General features: G+C 39.1%; 2 protein-coding genes across 2 annotated transcripts; one reads left to right on the top strand and one right to left on the bottom strand.

Moving 5' to 3' along the window:
- Positions 1–514: 514 nt before the first annotated feature.
- On the bottom strand, positions 515–3,189 carry LOC120546792 (gap junction Cx32.2 protein-like). Its single transcript, XM_039781997.1, has 2 exons — positions 3,137–3,189; positions 515–2,127 (listed from the first exon to the last, which is right to left on the bottom strand). Exon 2 carries the CDS (start codon positions 2,116–2,118, stop codon positions 1,357–1,359), a length of 762 nt encoding a protein of 253 aa, XP_039637931.1. The 5' UTR covers positions 2,119–2,127; positions 3,137–3,189; the 3' UTR covers positions 515–1,356.
- A 7,526-nt stretch (positions 3,190–10,715) lies between these two features.
- On the top strand, positions 10,716–15,636 carry LOC120546789 (gap junction Cx32.2 protein-like). The gene is made up of 2 exons (XM_039781993.1): positions 10,716–10,844; positions 12,533–15,636. Exon 2 carries the CDS (start codon positions 12,549–12,551, stop codon positions 13,419–13,421), a length of 873 nt encoding a protein of 290 aa, XP_039637927.1. The 5' UTR covers positions 10,716–10,844; positions 12,533–12,548; the 3' UTR covers positions 13,422–15,636.
- Positions 15,637–22,758: the final 7,122 nt, after the last annotated feature.

Raw genomic sequence — 22,758 nt, forward strand, 5'->3', positions numbered from 1 at the left:
TTGCTAACTCTGGCCAATACAATACACATTTGAATAGTAATTTCAGCATTTGATTAGTATTGATTGTTGTTGTTATGCGATACTCTTCGAATTACATTTGACTTCTCCATACTAAGCTCACTGGCTTCCTCGGTAAAATTTGCCATGCACCTCTACTGCAAACCAGTGAGTGGATTTCTCAAAACAATTATTACAAACAGCACCACACGATGCATGATCTGCAAAAGCCTGTAACTTGCTCAAAATCTCTAGTCCATTCCAAAAGTAAATCTTTATGTCACTGAACACGTCAGTGCCATCAGTATGTCATTTTTCACAAAGAAGATGCTTAGTTTTGTCAAAAACGTAGTCGTGTTGTATATAAAATTGTACTCTTTAGGTATTTTCTGATGGACACTATGGCTACATTTTTGATGACAAAGATCGAAAATGCACAAAGCTGCACTTTTTCTATATGGAATTCATACATTTCAACAGTACAAAGTTTATTTAATTAGGATTGCAAGAGATTGGACAGGATTTACATTTATTCTTTTATTTTTGGTTTTCAACAAATTACAGTGTCATTGGGATTCAGAAAGAAAAACACAAAACTATTTTATAGCACAAAGAAAAAAAATACTATGTCAACAATGAAGAAGGTTACAACAAGAAATGCGTTTTTTCTGAATGGAAAACTTGCTTGACCGATTATGACAATGAGTTCAACCATTTTGCATTTAAAGACATATTCAATTATTATTTATGCCTAGATGTTTTGGGAGAAAGACAATTCAACAGATATCCAGTATATTATATTTTGATCAACATATCATAATCAATTGATCATGTAAAAAACAGTAGACAATTGTACATGATCAATTGCATCCATGTACAAAAGCACTTGCTATTTGACCAAAACAATGATACATTGTGCACAAGTGACTATATCATGTGAAGTTGAACAAACAGATTTGAGAGTGTCAATTGTGATCTGAGAAATGTACCAAAGCTACTGAGAAAATTAAAACTCAACAGATAGATGATGAAATAAAAACACAATTTTACTGGTAATTAATTACACATACACATTTAATATTCTTGGATCAGATAATGTCATGTTCACGTCGACTGCTTCTGTACAATTTGATAGATATGGTTGAATACAATCCATCCTGGTACTTGCCACATACCTGATTTATGTAAAGCCTCAAGTAAAAGTAAAATATATGATGTCTTACTGTTGGTACATAATATACATGTAGTAGTCTGACAATTAAAAAGTGGATGTGACTTAACTCAATATTTATGTCTAATAACCTTGAGAAGCAAGGATCAGGATCCAACTTAAAGCTAAATATCTCTGTTCACAGTCCTTCAACAAAATGTAACTCCCTCAGTTGAATTGTGGTTTGGTTTGTTGAGGCAGTACATCTCTGAGCCACTGCTTCTCCTTTTATTCTCCTTTATTTTTGAGATCATTAGGTGGAACATCTCCATGATGTTGAGGATCACAGAGAGGACGGTCATTGCCAACATAAAGACAATGAAGATGGTTTTCTCTGTGGGACGACTTATAAAGCAGTCTACAGGTGATGGACAGGGGTATTCTTTATATGAAATCTTACTAGGCATAAGTATAAAGCCATAGAGGTAGTACTGGCCTACGCTGAATGCCACTTCAAGCAGGATCTTGAACAGCAGCTGCATCAGGTAGCTGACCAGCAGGACGCCCTTGAGCTGTACCTTGCCATGTTCATCTGAATACTTTGGAGATTTAACTTTCCCATTTTTACCAAGTTTCTGCTCCAGGCGTCTCCTTAACTTGTTTTCTCTGCGAATCACCAGCAGGACGTGGCCCAAATAAATGATTGTTGGAGTGGAGACAATAAGGATCTGGAGGACCCAGAAGCGTGTGTGAGACATGGGGAAGGATTGATCATAGCAGGCGTTCCTGCAGCCAGGGCTGTGGGTGTTACAGTTCATGTTTGCTTGTTCATCTCCCCATATTTTATCTACGCCAGCAGCTAGGATAAAGATCCTAAAGAGGAAAAGAACACTCATCCAGACCTTCCCTACTATAGTGGAGTGTGACTGCACCTTGTCCAACAAATCAGACAAGAAGGACCACTCCCCCATGATGATAGCCTATGAGAGAGAAGACAAAGAAGGTGACGATGAACACACAGTTGACCAAAGACATAGCAGAATTCATGTCAGTCAAGTTAGTGTGAGCCAACTTGACTTGTGTGGAACATTTTACACACAATTCAAGGTGAAAATTGAAACACTGAGATAAGACATGGCAGAATTACAAGAAAAATGACAACAATATAGTAATAATAATATACAACAATACAGTGACCAGCCCATGTTTACCAACTCTATTTCATTTATAAACAGGTAGGTATATGTAAGTTTTAAAATTAAATAATTGCTATAGCGTTACATTGCTATTCTCATTCATAGTAATATGTATATAAATACCAAGGGTCATATGGTAGAACAATGCATAACTGATTGCTAAACTGTGATTTTAAAGAATTTTAAAGTAAGGCTTGTGGAGCATGCATCTTTCATTTAGAATATAAAATGTGATTTTCTTTTTGTCTCACCAATCAAAGCAGCAGTACCTCTGAATACAGTGTAGCTTTCTCAGAAGAAGAAGCTTGCAAGATAGATAGACTAAAAAAAAAACTTCCTTTTAAGGAGAAACCTCGGGTGGTGAGGGAAACTTCCTCTAAGTGTTGCTAAAGAGCCAGACTACCTAATAAATCAAATAATCAACACCAATTTTATATATAGGAGGACTATAGGATAGAAAGATTTTATATGCAGTCCCAAATTTATCTTTCCATAAGGCATAATGGCACTATATCTTTTTTTATTCTAAAAGAATTTTGAATGATTGGCTGACACCAATGCTAATATTATCGTACTGATTGTATCTGAAATCACAGTAAGACCATCTTGAGACACTTATTACTTACAAAAACATATTTCTTAGGTGTTAATAACATTTTAAAACAAGGTTTTGCAACATTTTGCTCATTGTCTATTTCTTAAGGCTGTGAAATATAATCAAATAATGAAATTATATTATACTTTATATATAATATGATATATTAACTCTTCACACAGTAATAAATGTTCCTACCTCAGTTATGACAACTGCCTTGTTCAGTCAGTCCCTGTGACTGAGGTTCTCTCACTTCCCTCTTATAATTCAGGCTGACATTGCAAAATCTGATTCCTCCTAGGTCTCACTAACCCTGCCCAAACTCCCTTAGCACGTGACTATCACCAACATGGACTGATGCTTAGAAATTACACCCACTGCTGACCATAACTGACGCCAAATGTTGCTGCTCCATGTATAACCTTTACTCCTCTAAAACTGTCACATACCCCTGAGTAACATGCTGAAGTTTAAACTGCGTTAAACAGGTACATATACAGTACAGGCCAAAAGTTTGGACACACCTTCTCATTCAATGTGTTTTGTTTATTTTCATGACTATTTACATTGTAGATTCTCACTGAAGGCATCAAAACTATGAATGAACACATATGGAATTATGTACTTAACAAAAAAGTGTGAAATAACTGAAAACATGTCTTATATTTTAGATTCCTCAAAGTAGCCACCCTTTGCTTTTTTGATAGTGCTGCAAACCCTTGGTGTTCTCTCAATGAGCTTCATGAGGTAGTCACCTGAAATGGTTTTCACTTCACAGGTGTGCCTTGTCAGGGTTAATTAGTGGAATTCTTTCCCTTATTAATGGGGTTGGGACCATCAGTTGTGTTGTGCAGAAGACAGGTTAATACACAGCCAACAGCCCTATTGGACAATTGTTAGAATTCATATTATGGCAAGAACCAATCAGCTAAGTAAAGAGAAACGAGTGGCCATCATTACTTTAACAAATGAAGGTCAGTCAGTCCGGAAAATTGTGAAAACTTTGAATGTGTCCCCAAGTGCAGTTGCAAAAAACATCAAGAGGACTGCCCCAGGAAAGGAAGACCAAGAGTCACCTCTGCTGCTGAGGATAAGTTCATCCGAGTCACCAGCCTCAGAAATTGCAAGTTAACAGCAGCTCAGATTAGAGACCAGATGAATGCCACACAGAGTTCTAGCAGCAGACACATCTCTAGAACAACTGTTAAGAGGTGACTGCGCGAATCAGGCCTTCATGGTCAAGTAGCTGCTAGGAAACCACTGCTAAGGAGAGGCAACAAGCAGAAGAGATTTGTTTGGGCCAAGAAACACAAGGAATGGACATTAGACCAGTGGAAATCTGTGCTTTGGTCTGATGAGTCCAAATTTGAGATCTTTGGTTCCAACCGCCATGTGCAACGCAGAAAAGGTGAACGGATGGATTCTACATGCCGGGTTCCCACCGTGAAGCATGGAGGAGGAGGTGTGATGGTGTGGGGGTGCTTTGCTGGTGACACTGTTGGGGATTTATTCAAAATTTAAGGCATACTGAACCAGCATGGCTACCACAGCATCCTGCAGCAACATGCCATCCCATCCGGTTTGCGTTTAGTTGGACCATCATTTATTTTTCAACAGGAAAATGACCCCAAACACACCTCCAGGCTGTGTAAGGGCTATTTGACCAAGAAGGAGAGTGATGGAGTGCTGCGCCAAATGACCTGGCCTCCACAGTCACCGGACCTGAACCCAAGCGAGATGGTTTGGGGTGAGCTGGACTGCAGAGTGAAGGCAAAAGGGCCAACAAGTGCTAAGCATCTCTGGGAACTCCTTCAAGACGATTGGAAAACCATTTCAGGTGACTACCTCTTGCAAAGCAAGAGGTTGTGCAAAGCAGTAATCCGAGCAAAGGGTGGCTACTTTGAAGAAACTAGAATATAAAACATGTTTTCAGTTATTTCACACTTTTTTGTACATAATTCCACATGTGTTCATTCATAGTTTTGATGCCTTCAGTGAGAATCTACAATGTAAATAGTCATGAAAATAAAGGAAACGCATTGAATGAGAAGGTGTGTCCAAGAAAGGACAACAGCAACGTTCAGCTTTGGAGACAAAGAGGACATAAAAAATTACAAGATAATTACCTTCTCTGAAGAGTCCGTATTTTTTTTTTTAAATCCTCCGTGTCCTCCTTTATTTGATGGAAACGCTACTAACAACTGCATGGAGCCTCCTCGTGGGGGTGGTGCGCGATAAAGAAAGGCTCATGTGCTGACAGAAAAGTGGTTTTACATTTATGGAGTACCAAAACGAATTCACAGTGATCAAGGGAAAAGTTTTGAAGGGGACCTCATGAAAAGACTTTGCCATCTGTATGAAGTTGAAAAGAGCAGAACCACCCCCTACCACCCAGAGGGCAATGGGCAATGTGAAAGGTTTAATCGAACATTGCATGACTTGTTGCGAACCCTCCCAAAAGAGAAGAAACCAACGGAGATAATGATTGTAAGTTATGAACCTTGAAATCTATCAAATATAGTAGAATATAACTGAGATGTTCAGTGTGTTGTTTTTGTTTCTAGTATTGGTCATAACGACATTAAAAACATGCTGCTGGTCTGAATAAAACGTAAATGACTTAAAGGTACGGCAGACGGTCCGACGATTTTATGAAATACATTGTGTCTTAAAATATGCTGAAAAGTGGACTAATATTGTCTTGATTTGTCTGTTTTCGAGTGCAACATTGTCTGTCATTGTTTTTTCCCACATTCATTTATAGTAACAGGCATTTATTTGTACAATTGGTTTTCTTTCTTAGTTGGGTTTGTTCGTTTTCTTTCATTTTAAATATTATTATTATTATTATTATTATTATTATTATTAAAGGGTAAAGTGCAATATCGCTGACGGGCGCTGTGCAATTCTAAGGCTGGTAATAGGCTCAGATATAGCTTTACAGACCCCTTATTGCCTGTTAGTGTGGTTTGAGGTGTTGTTTTCTGTTATTCCTTGCATGGAATTAATGTTTTAAAGTGTGTAGTGTTAATTTGTTCTTTTGCTCTTTTATTGTGTATATTGGGCCCTAAAGCATATCTATAGCCTCTAAATTATTCCTGTGCATTATTTGCTATATAAGTGATTGTGTCGATGCCATTGCACTTTCCCCTTGTTACTGTGTAGTTCCATGCTGGCCCTATTGGACTTTTCCTATTAGTGTTTTTAATCTATGCCAACTTTGTGAATAAACTCAATTCATATTTTGTAATTGGCCTTTCGTCCTGGTTTGTTCTGGACACTTACCTGTTTTAATCACTACACATGTAAAGCATGAATGAAATTACAAACATGGCTCCCTTAAAAAATACAGATAAACAGGTAGGGGTGTGCAAAAAAATCAATTCGAATTGGAATTGAGATTCAAGCGCTACCAAATCAAAATTGATTCATAGAATTCCAAAAATGGATTCATTTTTTTTTTTTTCTCGTTTTGACACTATTGTCCTGAAATGACATTACCTCGCCATTCCCATAGATGGCGCTACGTTGAATTCACACTGCACCTGGGCACTCTTGTCATAATCAGAAGACGAACCAGTGCAGCGGAAGTAGTTTAGTCGGCGCAAACAATGGTAAACCTCACAGAAAGAATTATTCAACCTGCTCCATCCTCATTGAAGGCGAGAGTTTGGACATATTTCGGCTTTTATAACCTCGAAGGGAAGATGGAACTTGATAGGAATCATGCTATATGCAGGCTTTGCAAAGTGAAAGTAATGTATTTTGCAAACACCACAAACTTGAGAACTCAGATGGTATGGCATCACCCAGAGATTAACATTAAAGACATGGACAAACAACAGTGTTGTGCCTGAACGCGTTCACTGAACGATAGTTCATGAACTCGTTCATTGTTTGGGCTACGTGAACTGAACGTACTGTATTATTGCCTAACGAACGTTACTGTGAACTCATTCATTCTGGTGTCTGTGAATGGCACGCTCTCTCAGTTTAACTTCATTCAACAGGGTGCCAGACTTCTATAGAGCCTTCCAGGCGAAAACCGGGCTAAAACACACCGTAAACAGCCCTTAATATGTAGTGGAAAAAACACCCAATCTAGCAACACCAGCCACCAGTTTTATGACAAGGCCGGTGAGGATGCGAAAAATCTTACATTTCTGTGCAAACTTTGCCCGCCGGCTTTCAAAAAGAAAATCCGCACTTCAGTCACAGACACAGCAAACCTGAAACGGCACATTGAACTGATTGGATATGAAGATGAAATCTGACGCATAGTTTCAGCATTAAAACTGATATAATAATAAAGTCTGTGGTTCAATATGTGCTGTGGCAATAATTTAGAAAAAATAATAGCTTGCAGCAACATATGGAAAAAAAGAACTATGAACTAGTTCATTTTTGGAACTGTGAACTTAGTTCAAAATTTTGAAGTATGAACTATGAACTGAACTAGTTCACTTTAAAATTTGTGAACTAAACTTTGAACTAGTTCATGTAGAAAGTGAACTTTCCCAACACTGACGAACAACAACCTAAAGTACCGTACCAGTCAACCAACACACTCTCTTTTGTTTTCGGTCCCACAACTGCTTACTCAAACCTACCAACCAAACAAAACATAAAAAATATGAGGTCTGCCCTGCTTCTGCCTTTTCATTAAAAAAATAAATGTAGTGCTTGACAAATCATCTTCATCTACATCTGCTTTAAATGATATAAAATAAAAAAACAGCTCAGCATCAACAGAATTACTACTACATAGTTAAATGTAACTTCATTGAGTAACACAATATTTGACCATAATAATGTTATGATACATCACAATTCATATTTGTTTCTACTATAGCACAACTTTACCTATATCTCTCCATATGCTACATTCATTATTCAGTTTTACATTTAATGTGCAACACCTGTGACTGTAACTGTGGTTTCTCCTCCTAGCCCTGTCTCACCAGTTTCATCACTGGGTGGAGTTCTGATACTGTAGGAGGTAAAAAGAACAAGGACAGGACATGTGAACATATTTTCATACAGCAAGATAATGAATGTTACAGCATTTGGATAAGTTCAATGCAATTCTTTGACACAAACATACGGGAATTTGAGGATGTTGTAGGTGCAAACACAAGCTGCATTGCCATTAAGATCACACAGTAAAGAGCTGGATCAAAGGTTCTAAAAGTATTATGTCATGTTTAGCTGTATAATAAAAGCACAGTTTTTATAGCTATATATATATATATATATATATATATATATATATATATATATATATATATATATATATATATATATATATATATATATAAATATATCTGACATCAATTTTTTAGAACACTAAACATATCGGAGGTTCCTACTGTTGAGTTACTTCAGTCTAGATTTTTATGTTAATCACTATGAAATATTGCTATTGTATTGTCTATGTAAAGTAAGGTGCCCGCATCAAAGTTAACTGATGGTCAAATCAACCAAAATTCTACTCAAAGATATTGTCTGTACCTCCAACATCATGGCGTGGAGTTTTGACGTAAGCTTGTGTGATAGAATTCCACATACAACGGCCATGTCGTGAATTTTCACGGTCACCTTGCTCGAACATGCATTAGCTTCTGCTAGTGTTAGCGTTATAATCCTTATACACTTAACATAGCAGCAGCCAAGGGAAGTTACTCATTTCAAAACTAGGAACATCTGCCAACCATTGAAGGACAAATTCAAGAGCCATTCAATATTAAACCATTAATTTGTCTCATATTTACCACAAGCTACTTTCAAATTTCACAAGCTTTTGGCTGGCTGGTAGCTAGTGCTAATTCCCATCTGTGCCTAGCTGTGACATTAGTCGTTAGCAAAGTTAGCTTATTTTACCTGTAGTATCTTTACTTGATGCGCGGAACATATCCATTATTTTGGAGCATTTCGCTGCCTTATCCTCCATAATTGTTTTCCTTTTGAGTCTGACCTTCTCAGCGCCACCTTTCCCTTTTCTTTTTTGGCTTTCCATCATTACGGTAGGTTCCACACAGCGAAATTTCGCTTTGCTCTCATTGAGGTTGAATGGAGACGAAATTCGCCCTGATTGAAAAAAATGACAGAAAGGTTATCAGCGGCGTATCATGAAAATGTTGATGTGATTAAAATGTTTCTACACGAACATTGGTCTTCTGACAGCCCAGGACATTTAAAAAAATGTTACGGTCTTGCGTGTTTTCGCGACCACGCCCCCGAGGCAAACTTTTGCTGGCCGAAATTCGCGAGGTGTTTCGCTTTGCTCTCATTGAGGTTGAATGGAGACGAAATTCGCCCTGATTGAACGAGATAAGAGCGAATCACCGAGGGGAGCGAAATAAAGTTGACGAAAGTTTAACTTTATTCAAATGAGGACCACTCGAGAACCAATCAGGTCCGTGTGTTTGTGTTTGGAGGCGGGAATTACAAAAAAAGTCTGACAAAGATGGCGGAGGTTATCAGCGCCGTATCATGAAAATTTTGATGTGATTAAAATGTTTCTACACGAACATTGGTACTTCTATCAACACAAATTGTGTTTTATATGACACACAAACTTAGTTAGGGCACATACACCACTAAATAGATCACTGTATATGTTAGTTTAAACACTCAAACTTTTCAGCTAACTGACTAGCTAATCGCTAGCATGTTCGGACATTGGATTTCATTGTAGCCTAGCCAGGCAGCTAGCTAGCTAGGCTACTTGTGCATTTGTTTGATTACATGTTTTGTTGGCGAACATTGACGCTTGTAGCAACACGGATTGTTGTTTATATGTCACACGAACTTAAACAGGGCAAACACACCACCAAATAGACCACTGTAGATAGTTTAAACACTCAAAATGATTCACCTAGCCGACAGGTCAACCGCTAGCATGTTCGGACATTGCATTTCATTGTAAGCATAGCAAGGCAGCTAGGCTACATAGCCAGGTTACCAGAGCATTTATGACCTAACATTTTACCGATGGTTTGCTGCTGTGCATTTTTACCGCCCTGGACATTTAAAAAAATTTTACGGTCTTGCGTGTTGTTTTCGCGACCACGCCCCCGAGGCAAACTTTCGCTGGCCGAAATTCGCGAGGTGTTTCGCTGTGTGGAACCCTACCGTTAGACTCACTCACTGTCTGTTAACGTTACCAATAGACTTCCAAACGTGACGAGGAAAAAAAGAGTTGTTCGATGGCTTTATGTCATAGGCCGACCAGGGCTATGCCATTTGGGGAGGGGCTGCTCACTGATCCTAGGATATCATACAAATTGATCTGCATACGTTTTCGTACAATATTATACAAACCTGTTCATGAGAATATGTTGCTGGACCCTGTGATATAGCTCATGGCCCCTAAACGTAGAGTTTATACAGCTACACTGTGGTGTATATTTGGCAACAACAAACATTTAGACTATAATGAAGACCCTCTTCTCATAACTAACATCAGTCTGCTACTCACCACATAGTGTTATGCGCTTTAACCACAGCCCTAAGCAATACTTGGCAACATGTTGCAATTGCATATCCTCCCTTTCAGATGAATACAGTCTGGGTGTAAGGTGTGTCAATTAAAGTGGGAGTTAAGGCCAAACAGTGTGAATTAATGATAGAAAATGTGGTGTTAAGGGTCATCAAGCCTTCCTTTACCGAAACTGAGCATGAGGAATCTTTTTCATCTGACTCATCAAAATGATCACGAGTTTGAGAGAGAAAAACGAGAAACTGTGGGCAGCAGACTTAAGTGTACATGCCTAAGTCAGTCAGACCAAGCCCATAGGCCTTTAAGTTTCATCCTGGTCAATGAATCACATCTTTTGTTGCCTGCACTCTGGCTCTTCTGTACTGGACTTATAGCAAAGACATTCTAATATCTGAAGCCTGACAGGTGAGTACATTTTATGTTTCTGCAACCTTAAATCAAAACTGGTTCACTGGTTCTTTAATATGTGATTGTGTCACAGGAGGTATTGTGGAGTTTCTTTAATCAGAATTGGAATCAGAAAAGGATTTATTGTAAGTAACACTTACATGGAATTTGCCTTGATGATTGGTGCATACATTAACATATTAAACATTAATAAAGAATAAAGAAACAAATATGTACAATATATCTGTTTAACATTAAGAAAAAAGAGGATGTATGTATTAGGACAAATCCGTCGCAATTCTGAGTTACCACCTAAGCATATTTAAGATGCAAATTTATAGTAACTTGAATCTATGACAAGTGTGTGTTACGTCTGTAGATTACACTGTATTTATAAAACAATAGCCTTTAGACATATGGGCCTGCATTTATCAAACTGCTAAAAGTTGGACTTAAGCAAAGACAAAAATAAACACATAAATGATACCTTCAAAACAGAATCAGAGCCATCTATCCTTACTGACCTAAGTCACCTCTTATCTCTATGAATAAACTGTACAAAGGTATATTATTGGTCATGTTATCTGAAGCAAAATGTTTAATTCACAACAGGGTGTCCAACAGATGCAGCTGCTACTTACTTGTTTGCTTTCAATAGTTAGTTCACTGTTTTTTGCATTTTTAGGAGTGCAAACAGCAGGATATATTTTGTTGGCAGTCTCTTTCCATTAATAATCTTTAGCTTAACAGCAGCAGATTTCCTCCATTTTTTGTGTCTTAAAACTCGAACTAAATCATATAGGCTTTTACAAACAGCATCCCACTGAGAAAGGGGAATATTATTGCAGATGTGGGGTACATCCTTGTGTCTGATACGTCCTTATGTGTGATTAGCAGGCTCATACGGAATATGCAGCTGCAGAATTTTCCATAGATTTTAAACATATTTAAAAAATAAAAACAAAACTCATATCTCCACCCTAAGCAAAAAAACAGTACATTCCACTGCTTCATTCTGGATCACCACTGAAAACTTAAAAAAATTAATTAAAAAGAATAATAATAATCAGAAGATTCCGTTTGGCTCTGCTGATTAGCTATTTCCGAGCATATATGTGACTAATCATGCTCTTAAAGCTTACTTCTTCACTTCCTACAGTACATAGTGGAAATTCATCTAATATGATGTTTTGACCTATCAATAAACCCTGCAGTGGGTATCAGGCTGTGCTGTCATAAATCTAGTCAGCCCTCTGACAAGGTGACACAATTCTCTAAATGGGTCTTATTCTTTATTTTCAATAAATAAACTTTATTTATTTATTTGAAAAGTAGGCTCTTTAGAGAATTGTTAGTGCTCTTAGAACAATGGCTAGATAAGGCTTAAAGGTCGAAAGGCATTCAGGTTTATGAATAATAGAAGTTTAAAGCCTCCCTGTTGCATTGTTTTTCTTGCCTTTCTTTTTTTCATTTCTGACTTTCTGATTCTGACCGACTATAGTTGTTTTCATTTCAATTATTTTTGTTTTATGCAGACACTTAAAGTTTATCTCTGAATTTAATTAGGTATTGTCTTTATGGAATTGCAGACTCCTTGATGAATAAAATATAGAGTAGAATGCTTTGTACAAGACGGCAGCTTTGTACAAGTCTTTTTCAATCCACAACTGTAAATTTAATGTCTGTGTGTTTCTCCTCTACTTCAGACATTTGTTTCCAGTCATGGGTGACTGGTCTTATATGTCCTCACTGCTAGACAAGGTCCAGTCTCACTCTACTGTGGTGGGGAAGATCTGGATGACCGTCCTCTTCCTGTTTAGGATCTTTGTCCTGGGTGCTGCTGCAGACAAAGTCTGGGGAGATGAAGTGTCAGAGTTCAATTGTGACACCTTGGAACCAGGATGTAAACATGGCTGCTACAACTGGATGTTCCCAATATCCTACATTCATTACTGGGTCCTGCAGATCACCTTTGTGTCAACACCTACCTTAGTCTACCTAGGCCATGCTGTCCACATCATTCACAAAGAGAAGAGGATGATGGAGAAGCAGCGGGACAGCACAAATGGAACTGTACTTAGGAAGCCAAGGTATACAGATGACAGAGGGAAGGTAAAGATAACAGGCATCCTCTTTTGCACTTACATGACCCAGCTGATCGTCAAGATCATCCTGGAGGTGGGATTCAGTGTGGGCCAATTCTACATCTTTGGCACCGTGTTCATGGTCTCCTACTTCCACTGTAAAATATCTCCACCTTGTGCCCGTTTCACTGGTGCCCAGTGTTACATTTCTCGTCCCACCGAGAAAACAATTTTTGTCGTCTTCATGCTTGTGGTTTCAGGCATTTCGGTGATCCTCAACATCATGGAGATAATCTACCTGCTCTGTAACAGGAAGAGAGACACCAGGGAAATACGTCAAGCTCAGCAGCATGTGCTCATCTCGCAGCAGTGCCCTTCCAACCCAGCTTGGGGAACCATGAGCAACGAGTATGGAGGGTTCCCATTGTTGCCTCTACCAACCCAGGGTACGAAAGGCCTCGGCAATGATGACAAACACATTGACTCTGTCAGTAAAGAGAAGGACACCTGATACATTAATTATACATTATACACTTTGGATGTTTCTTGTTATTATTTTTCTTAAGTTACTCTTTACATATTTACTTTAAAAATTACAATAAATAAAAAATCACAATACTGCACTATAATGGTCAATAACACCAGCTCCCAGAACCTGGGGTATGGAGCCTGGTCAGCCCTCAAAAAGACATTGGAAGTGATCTGAGTATTACATTGGATGATGAGAATTTATAGAAATAAATAAATAAATATAACTATGCCACGCGATGTGAGAGTGCGCCTAATTTGAGTTCAAGATTATGCATCACTTCTATTGGTTGGATTGAAGGACCCAGGTTCCATTCAGCCCAAGATTATTTGTTCTAGATATTGATCAATCCTAACATGAATATATAAGCAAATTTTTTTATATACACAGTATGTTACATTCAGATTTAGAATTACATTCAGTGCATTAACGGTTGGCCCACCGGGACCATTCACCCTGTTTTAGTGAGACCCTGGATCCATATATGGGCAGGGGGGATTTAAAGCACCACATACGAAGTGTAACACATAACCCATAAAACGCGACAAGGTGACAAACAGAACAACAGAAGGAAGTGAGACAGGACAATAATAGAACTGACAAGACGGGACTGGACAGGACAGTTGACAAACATCAGAATGTATTGTTAATAATTGGGTAGAATGATCTACGATTCATATTTGGGTGATCACGGTTTTCGTGTTTGAAGGGAGTTGGAAAAACATGTTATGCATAAGTGTGGATGGTGTTGCTAGTGTGTGGATGTGTGTATGAGTAAAGTGATAACTGTAAGGGAGAAATAATGAAAAGAAAAAAAAGAAAGAAAGAAAAGAAGACAAGAAAAAAAGGGGAAAAAAAGTGGAAAATAGAATAATTAAATGATATAAATAATGTAAAAGTACTAGGGAGGGCGGGGTATTACATAATATCAACATTTTGTTGAATTTAGAAACATTAGAAATGGGGACCATGTATCTTCAAAGGCTGACATTTGCTTCTTTCTGTGTGCATTGTGTTTTTCCATTGAAATGTATTCTGAGATTAAATTTGTCCAGTGATTGATGTGGCAAGAATTCTTTGATTTCCAGTTTTGGAGGACTACTTTCTTAGCGACAGCTAGAGAAAGGAAAGAAACGGCATCCTGAATTTTTGCGGGATGTGGATTTCGGAGATATCACCAAGGAGACAGAGTGTTGGAGAAGATGGGATTCTGTAGCTCAGGGTGGTGGACAGTGTCTCTGTGACTGTGATCCAAAATGAATGAACTGGTTGACAGAGCCACATGGCGTGTAGATAATCGTCTGTGCTACCTAAGGTGCATTGTGAACAGATACCTGTGTTTGCTAGGCCCATTTTAAACATTTTACTTTGGGTGATGTGAGTCCTATGAATTACTTTATATTGTATAAGCTGCAGGTTTGAGTTAGCAGTCATGGAGAAGGTATTCTTACATATTTGTTCCCAGTAATTAGGGGTGGGAGAGAAGGCCAGATCAGCTTCCCACTTGGTTGTTGGGAGTGTTATTGTTGTGTTTAGGTTGGAAATCATTGTATATAGCCGGGAGGTTAGTTTTTTGAAGTTATTAATTTTTATAAGTTCTTCTGTGAGCTGAGAGGGTTGTAACGTGTTATTGGTGATTCCGATTTTATCTTTTATTTTAAGTCTAAGTTGTTGATATTGAAGGAACTGTTCTCTCCCATCCACATATTTCTCTGTGAGTGTGTTAAATGACATGAAATGGTTGTTCTCAAATAGGTGGTGAAGGTGTGTGATTCCTTTTTGTGCCCATATGGAGAAATAAAAAGGTTTGTTCTGTAACATGAACACTGGATTGTGCCAGAGTGGGGTGAACTTGTTTAATTCTAGTGATGATTTTGTGATTTGGTTTGTTTTCCACCAGGCTGTGAGAGTTGAATAGATGGTAATGCGTTGGCAGAAGTTGGATTTCTTGATTGATTGTGAGAGGAAGGGGAGATCTGCAATTGGGATGTTTGTACATTGGTTTTGTTCCAGTTCCAGAAACTGGTAATTGTGCTTATGTATATTGATCCATTTAACCATGTACTGTAATTGATTTGCCAGGAAGTAGTGATAGAAGTTTGGTGCCTCAAGCCCACCATGTGATTTTTTATTTTGTAGTGTTGAGAGTGATATTCTCGTTTTTTTGTTTTTCCAATAAAATTGTGTTGTTAATGAATTGAGAGTTTTGAACCATTTGTCTGTAGGAGTGATGGGGATCATAGAAAAAAGGTAATTAATCTGGGGTAAGGTTTTCATTTTGACTGCAGCTATTCTTCCAATGAGTGTGAATGGGTGTTTAGACCAGCGTTTATATTCGTCTTTGATTTTCCTGAGAAGTTGAGGGTGAAAAGTTCTGATAGCTTGGGGGAAATCTGAATCCATACGTACTTGATGTTACCTGTGTAAAGGTGGAGGGAAGTGTCCTGAGCTCCAAAATCCCATGCGTCATCTGAGAGGGGTAGTAAGATTGATTTGTTCCAGTTGGTAGTGTAATGTGAGACATGGGAGAATTGGGTCCAAACTAATTTAATGATAGTCAGACAGATTATTTTAAAGCTGCTGTAGGTAAGATTGTGAAGATCCAGGACTTTGCCAACACATTTGAACATAGACAACTTCTCAGTCCCTTCCCCCTTTCTGCTGAAGTCCAAACCGTCTCCTAAGCCCCGCCCACACAACGGAGTTGCCGGCCGGCATGTCAGACAACATGTTCAATAACTAAACACTAACACAACGTTAACTTAACTCACCAACAGTAAAACGATGCTAACTAGCAGGCTAGCGTTAGCCATTTCAGCATCATATCAGACCGACCACTGTGCAAACGTTACTATTCTCCTCACCAACGTAGCTTTGTGGACTTTTGACTACTAATAACCAAGTGAAAGATAAATCATTCATGGTAATTATGTTACCTGTCGAGAAGAAATGTGGCTACGTCTGCATCGTACTTCAGATCTTTAAAATCCTGCAGGTCACGCCACCTCTGAAAAGCCACTCCAATATTCACCGGAGTTTGGGGAAACCTTTCTGCAGCTCGTGCGCGGGGAGGGGAGAACGCTATTATATGCGTGTGCCTGAGCAGTGATTGACAGGCAGATAGACCACCCCTGTGACCCTTATTGGAGAAAATCAACCGGGAGCGGTGAAATTTTGCCAATGGCACTACAGGCTGTAGGAGGTGCCAGAGGAGCTGTTTTATTTTTATTTTACATAATTCATGTAGTTCTACTGGAACATAGGGTCAGTTTCAGCAAATATGACAGAAAGTTAGTTTTATAAGATTTACCTACTGCATCTTTAAGAGGATGAGGTAGGAAGGGGTGCCTTCAATTCAAGAGTGGGTTTGTGAGATGGTTAGGGTGGCGGCATTTGAAAAGATGTCATACAAACGGTTTACCAAATTGGATTTCTACACAGGAAAATGGGGAAAGTACTTGAGCTTTCTGGAGGGCTCCCAATAAGTTTATATTATGTATATTACAGTATGTGTTTATGGTGTTGTCATTATACATAGGTTTATTTGGTTTACAGTTTGTTTATTGTGTTATTATTTTGTTGTATGGATGTAATCACAAATAACACCAGCTCCAAAGTATCAGACATGCTAAGTGGAAGATATACAGTTCCAATGATGAAGTGGATTTGGAACAATCATCAGGTCATTGAAGTCAATTTGTTATCATGTGCACCATATTTGTAATATGTCATATTTGTATTGACAATATGCAATAAATGTCTACACTTTGCAACAGTGTGTGATCATAAGCCATTAGCTTACTAAAGAACTAATCATTTACCCATAATTCAAATTGTTTCTTAATTATTAGTAAAGAATTTAGTGTACCATTAAACTGTGGGAAGTCAACCAGCTGTTCTGATGTGAGCCCAGTTGTAAATAGATGGCAGTAGCCATTCTCAAATGCGGTTGAGGAATGTTACTTAGTACATTTACTCAAGTACTTGAGCATTTCCATTTTATGCAAATCCCCCATATCTAACAGGCAAATATTTTACTTTTTACTCCACTACATTTGACGGACTGTAACTGTTGTTATTAGTCACTTTTTAGATAAAAAGTATTTATACCCATCTTTTGCAGTGAAAACCATGTATCTCCAAATTTGGTGCTTTTAACTTTGAATTCTGATAAAATCAAGGATTAGGGATGGATTTAGTTTTGATTGTACAGCCCATTTTATCTTGTAAAGGGGAAATTTGCTTTAGATGCATCACACTACTTTTCTCTACCATGTAACAATGTTCGTCTGTATTGTCCCTGTAAAACAATAAAAAAAAAATAAGATACGACTTGACTGATTTTCAGGGGGAAGTTACATTTACACGAAAATCTGTCATGGACCTCTCATATAGAATTTATTTGCAAATAAATTCCACAGCGTGTTTGTTTTCTATTATTATCAGTAATTCAGAGTATCATGCTCTATTGTAGCACTGATTGGCTGAGGAGCCTATCAGTTAAAAATAAAACAAAGCTAAATTAAAATGTGTACAAAGATTATAGGACTACCTGTAGCACACTCCTTTCGGGAAGCTCACTGGCCAGGAACATTTCAAATTACTCCTCACGTTTTGCACAGAAAATATCAGCTTCTGCCTTCAAATAGATGCTTTAGAGTTCATTCTTTCAATCGCAACAGACAGCTACTACTATTAAATCCAGTGCAATATGTATTCAGGGTTACAAGTCTCCAAGACCTTGTCTGTCTGTATGTTCATGTCATTTTCTGTTGTTATACATATATGCTTTGTTTCCTTACTTGTGTGTTTATGTCATTTGTGGTAATGTTTCATGTATGTCCTTTGGTGTTATTCATCTTATGTATGTCTGTATGTATGTCTATGTCCTCTTTCTTATATGAGCTATCCAGGGATGCAAAAAGTATTTCAGCCCTGGCTGACAATAAAAAGTTGTATCGTAAAAGTGACAACACCATAAGCCCATTACACATCTCTCCCCAGCACAGAGCTTCTTTGGAGCCCTCCAGAAAGCTCAGGTACTTTTCCCATTTTCTAGAATAGACATCCAATCTTGCCCTGAATAAATTGAATTCAACCTTCTTCCAAAAGTTTTTTTATTGAATGACAAATTTGCAAAAACAATTACTGTACGAGGGCACCTCCCTAGGGAGGTGTTCCAGGCACGTCCTGCTGGGAGGAGGCCTCGGGGAAGACCCAGGACTAGGTGGAGGGATTATATCTCCAACCTGGCCTGGGATCGCCTCGGGATCCCCCAGTCGGAGCTGGTTAATGTTACTCGGGAAAGGGAAGTTTGGGGTCCCCTGCTAGAGCTGCTCCCCCCGCGACCCGACTCCGGATAAGCAGACAAAGATGGATGGATGGAATTACTGTACGATGGAATATACATAATTTTTCCCCATTTTTTTTTTTAACCAGAACATACCCCACCCATATCCCACCCTCCTACCCAATTACAAACAAAACTGCATTAAGAAATTAAAAGAGATGATTTAAATCACAGTCAACATAAAGGTTGAAAGGGTTAAGAATGGCAGAAACGAAATACACACCTAAAAAAAAAAACATAAATATAATGGAATAAAATAAATTAAAAGAGGGGAAGGGGGTAGCTACTCTGATATTATTGTAGTTGGTTTCTCAAAAAATGTCAAGAAGGGGTGCCATGGACATCCGGTGTCTTGGCGGCGTGAAGAAGTCTTATCTCATCTCCTCCGTATTCTTTCTCTTTTTCCCGGTAATTTTACCACGCCACTTTATTCGCAGACGTTCAGATAGACCAGCGGTCCCCAACCCCCGGGCCGTGGACCAGTACCGGTCCGTGGGTCATTTGGTACCGGGCCGCAGAGAAAGAATAAATAACTTACATTATTTCCGTTTTATTTATTATCTGAGTCTGAACGATGTTTTATTTTGAAAAATGACCGGATTCCCTCTGATACATCCGTCTATGACTCACTCTTGACGCTTGTCTCGGTCACGTGATACGTTGCCTCTAAAATTAAACCCACAAGCTAGCAAAATGAGTAAAAAACAAACGTCTTTGGAAAGTTTCTTTGCGAAGGGGAAAAGGCCCAGTGAGGAGACAGAAGAAGAGCCTACGACTTCCAAGAAAAAGAAAGCTGCATTTAACAGACAATACCAGGAGTCTACTACTTAAAATATGGATTTATCGCCACAGGTGATTCCCGCGCACCAAGCCCACTCTGCATAATATGCGGCGACCGGCTCTCTAATGAGGCAATGAAGCCTTCAAAACTGCTTCGCCACTTGGAGACCAAGCCCCCTGCATTAAAAGACAAGCCTTCGGAGTATTTTGAAAGAAAAAAGCATGAACAAGAAGGACAGAAGCAATTACTGAGGGCCACCACATCAACAAATGCGAGTGCACTGAGAGCATCATACTTGGTGGCTAATCGTATTGCTAAGGCTAAGAAGCCATTCACCATTGGTGAAGAATTGATCCTGCCCGCCACTAAAGACATTTGCCGTAAACTTCTAGGAGAAGCTGCGGTTAAAAAGATAGCACAGGTGCCTCTTTCGGCTAGCACCGTCACTCGGCGCATTGAGGAAATAGCAGAGGACATTGAAACACAATTGTTGGAGAGGATTAATACATCACTGTGGTACGCACTCCAGGTTGACGAGTCTACAGATATTGACAATAAGGCAATACTACTTGTTTATGTGCGATATTTTTATCAGGAGGATGTGCATGAGGATATGTTATGTGCACTATCATGCCAACCAAAACCACAGCCGCAGAGCTATTCAATGCGCTGGATGATTATATATCAGGAAAACTGAAATGGGCCTTTTGTGTCGGCATATGCACAGACGGAGCTGCTGTCATGACCGGACGGCTGTCTGGTTTAACTACTCGGATCAAGGAGGTTGCACCTGAATGTGAGTCTACGCATTGTGTCATTCACAGAGAAATGCTGGCTAGCCGAAAAATACCACCGGAACTTAACAGCGTATTGAATGATGTCGTTAAAGTTATTAACCACATCAAAGCACACGCCCTTAACTCGTGCCTGTTCGAGCAGCTTTGTGAGGAGATGGACGCAGAGCACAGACACCTTCTCTTACACACAGAAATAAGATGGTTATCCCGAGGGAGATCGCTGGCCAGAGTGTTTGAATTACGAGAGCCGCTGCAGAGATTTCTCTCAGAAAAAAAGTCACCGCTGGCAGCACATTTCAGTGACGAGGAATGGGTCGCAAAACTCGCTTACTTGTGCAACATTTTCAACCTGCTCAATGAACTCAATCTGTCACTTCAGGGGAAAATGACAACTGTCTTCAAGTTGGCAGATAAAATAGCTGCATTTAAAGCCAAACTGGATTTGTGGGGACGGCGCGTGAACAGAGGTATATTTCACATGTTTCCAACATTCGCGGGGATTTTGGAAGACACTGAGCCCGAGCCTTCATTCTCCCAGCTGGTGCACGATCACCTGTCTTTGCTTTTAAAAGAGTTTGAGCGCTACTTCCCAACCACAAAAGACCCACGAACTGGCAAGGAATGGATCCGCGACCCATTTGTCAACAAACCAGGTGAATCCAGCATGTCTATGCAAGAAGAAGATCAACTGCTGGAGATCGCAAATGACGGCGGCCTTAAAAGTATCTTCGAGACAACAACACTGCCGGTGTTCTGGATTAAAGTCACAGCAGAATACCCTGAGATCGCCACAAAAGCACTGAAAACCCTGTTGCCATTTCCGACATCCTATTTGTATGAAGCGGGGTTTTCTGCAGTGACAGCAACTAAAACTAAATTATGGAGTAGACTGGACATAAGCAACACACTTCGGGTGTCATTGTCTCCCATTACCCCTAGATGGGACCGTCTCGTTGCAGAGAAACAAGCTCAGGGCTCCCACTGATTTAGCGTTATGGTGAGTTGTATTTTTCATGCACTTTATATTTGTTTTTGTGTTGTATCTTATTTTGAAGGCATGTTTAAACGTTATCATAGCGACCAGAGAGTGTTAGGGGGCAGAGAGGATGTTTCTCATGTTATGTTGTTGGCGCGATGTTATGAGGACGCTGCTAATAAAGTTGCATACGAGTACATAGTGGATTCATCGTTTATTATTATATTTAGAAAATACCACAGTTTTTATGCCGGTCGTATCATTTTATTTTGTGTATTTATCCGCCACACCTTAAAGGCCGGTCCGTGAAAATATTGTCTGACATAACCGGTCCGTGGCGCAAAAAAGGTTGGGGACCGCTGAGATAGACCACTAAGACACTTGAGTGTAACTTTATGGCCTCCTCTATTAACAAAATGAGAGCAAAACCGTCTACCCGAACCAACAAAACTACGTCTCACGCCGCCCCGGCGCTAGCAAAGGCTAGCAGCAGCAAATGCAACAATGATGCTAACGATGGCGCTGTCGGTCACAGAGCCTCCTGGGTGACATCCGCTCTGATGTCGCATCAATGAAGGAAGAAATCTTGGCGGAACTGCACAACTCGATAACTGCCTTGAATGCAGCTCTCTCTTCCAACAGTCATAGAATTCAGGATATAGAAGACGGCCTATCCACTGTTGACGGAAAGTTGGTCAACTAGAATCCGACTACCAGAGGTGGAAAGTAACGAAATACATTTACTCACGTTACTGTATTGAGTAGTGTTGTTGTGTATTTTGTATTTTTCAAGTAGTTTTTAAAATCGGTATTTTAAAATGTACTTGATTACATTTTTAGTGAAGGATTGTATTTCGCAAATTACATTACAAATCCCATCTGTTACTGAGTAAAAAAAAACAACCGAAAGAAAGAAAAAAAAAATCGCGCCCAGAATCACTACACCAGACAGTAATGCACCCTGAATGCACCAGCATTCTTTATTTTGCGTGAAACATGGATGTTGTCGGTACACGATCTGTTCTGCCTGCACGATCCGTTCTGCACATGCGCGACACATGCGCAATCCATTCTACACACGCGCAAAATGTTCGAGCATGCGCTGTTGTACGAGGATTCACGACACTGCACAATCTGTTCAACACTTCCGGTCGACTGCCAAGCTAACGTTAGTTTAGCTAACAGCTAATTCGGCTAACCGCTAGCTGAGACAGCATGTAATAACTTTAAAAGACCCTCAAAATAAAACTTGAAAATAAACGTTAACATATATAACAGCTGTTACGTCAGTTCTACTTTACTACTTAACTCTTTATTGTTATTATTGTAAAGTCTTAATTTAGCTGTAGCCTGCTTTTCCCATTAAGTTTGACTTAACATTATTTTAGACTGAATCTAGCTGTCAGCTAGCAGTT

The sequence above is a fragment of the Perca fluviatilis genome, chromosome 18 (genome assembly GCF_010015445.1).
Source record: "Perca fluviatilis chromosome 18, GENO_Pfluv_1.0, whole genome shotgun sequence".
NCBI classification, from domain to species: Eukaryota; Metazoa; Chordata; class Actinopteri; order Perciformes; family Percidae; genus Perca; species Perca fluviatilis.

Bases quoted from the DNA above. Each gene is read 5' to 3' on its own strand.
- LOC120546792 (XM_039781997.1), bottom strand. From the start codon at position 2,118: ATGGGGGAGTGGTCCTTCTTGTCTGATTTGTTGGACAAGGTGCAGTCA.
- LOC120546789 (XM_039781993.1), top strand. From the start codon at position 12,549: ATGGGTGACTGGTCTTATATGTCCTCACTGCTAGACAAGGTCCAGTCT.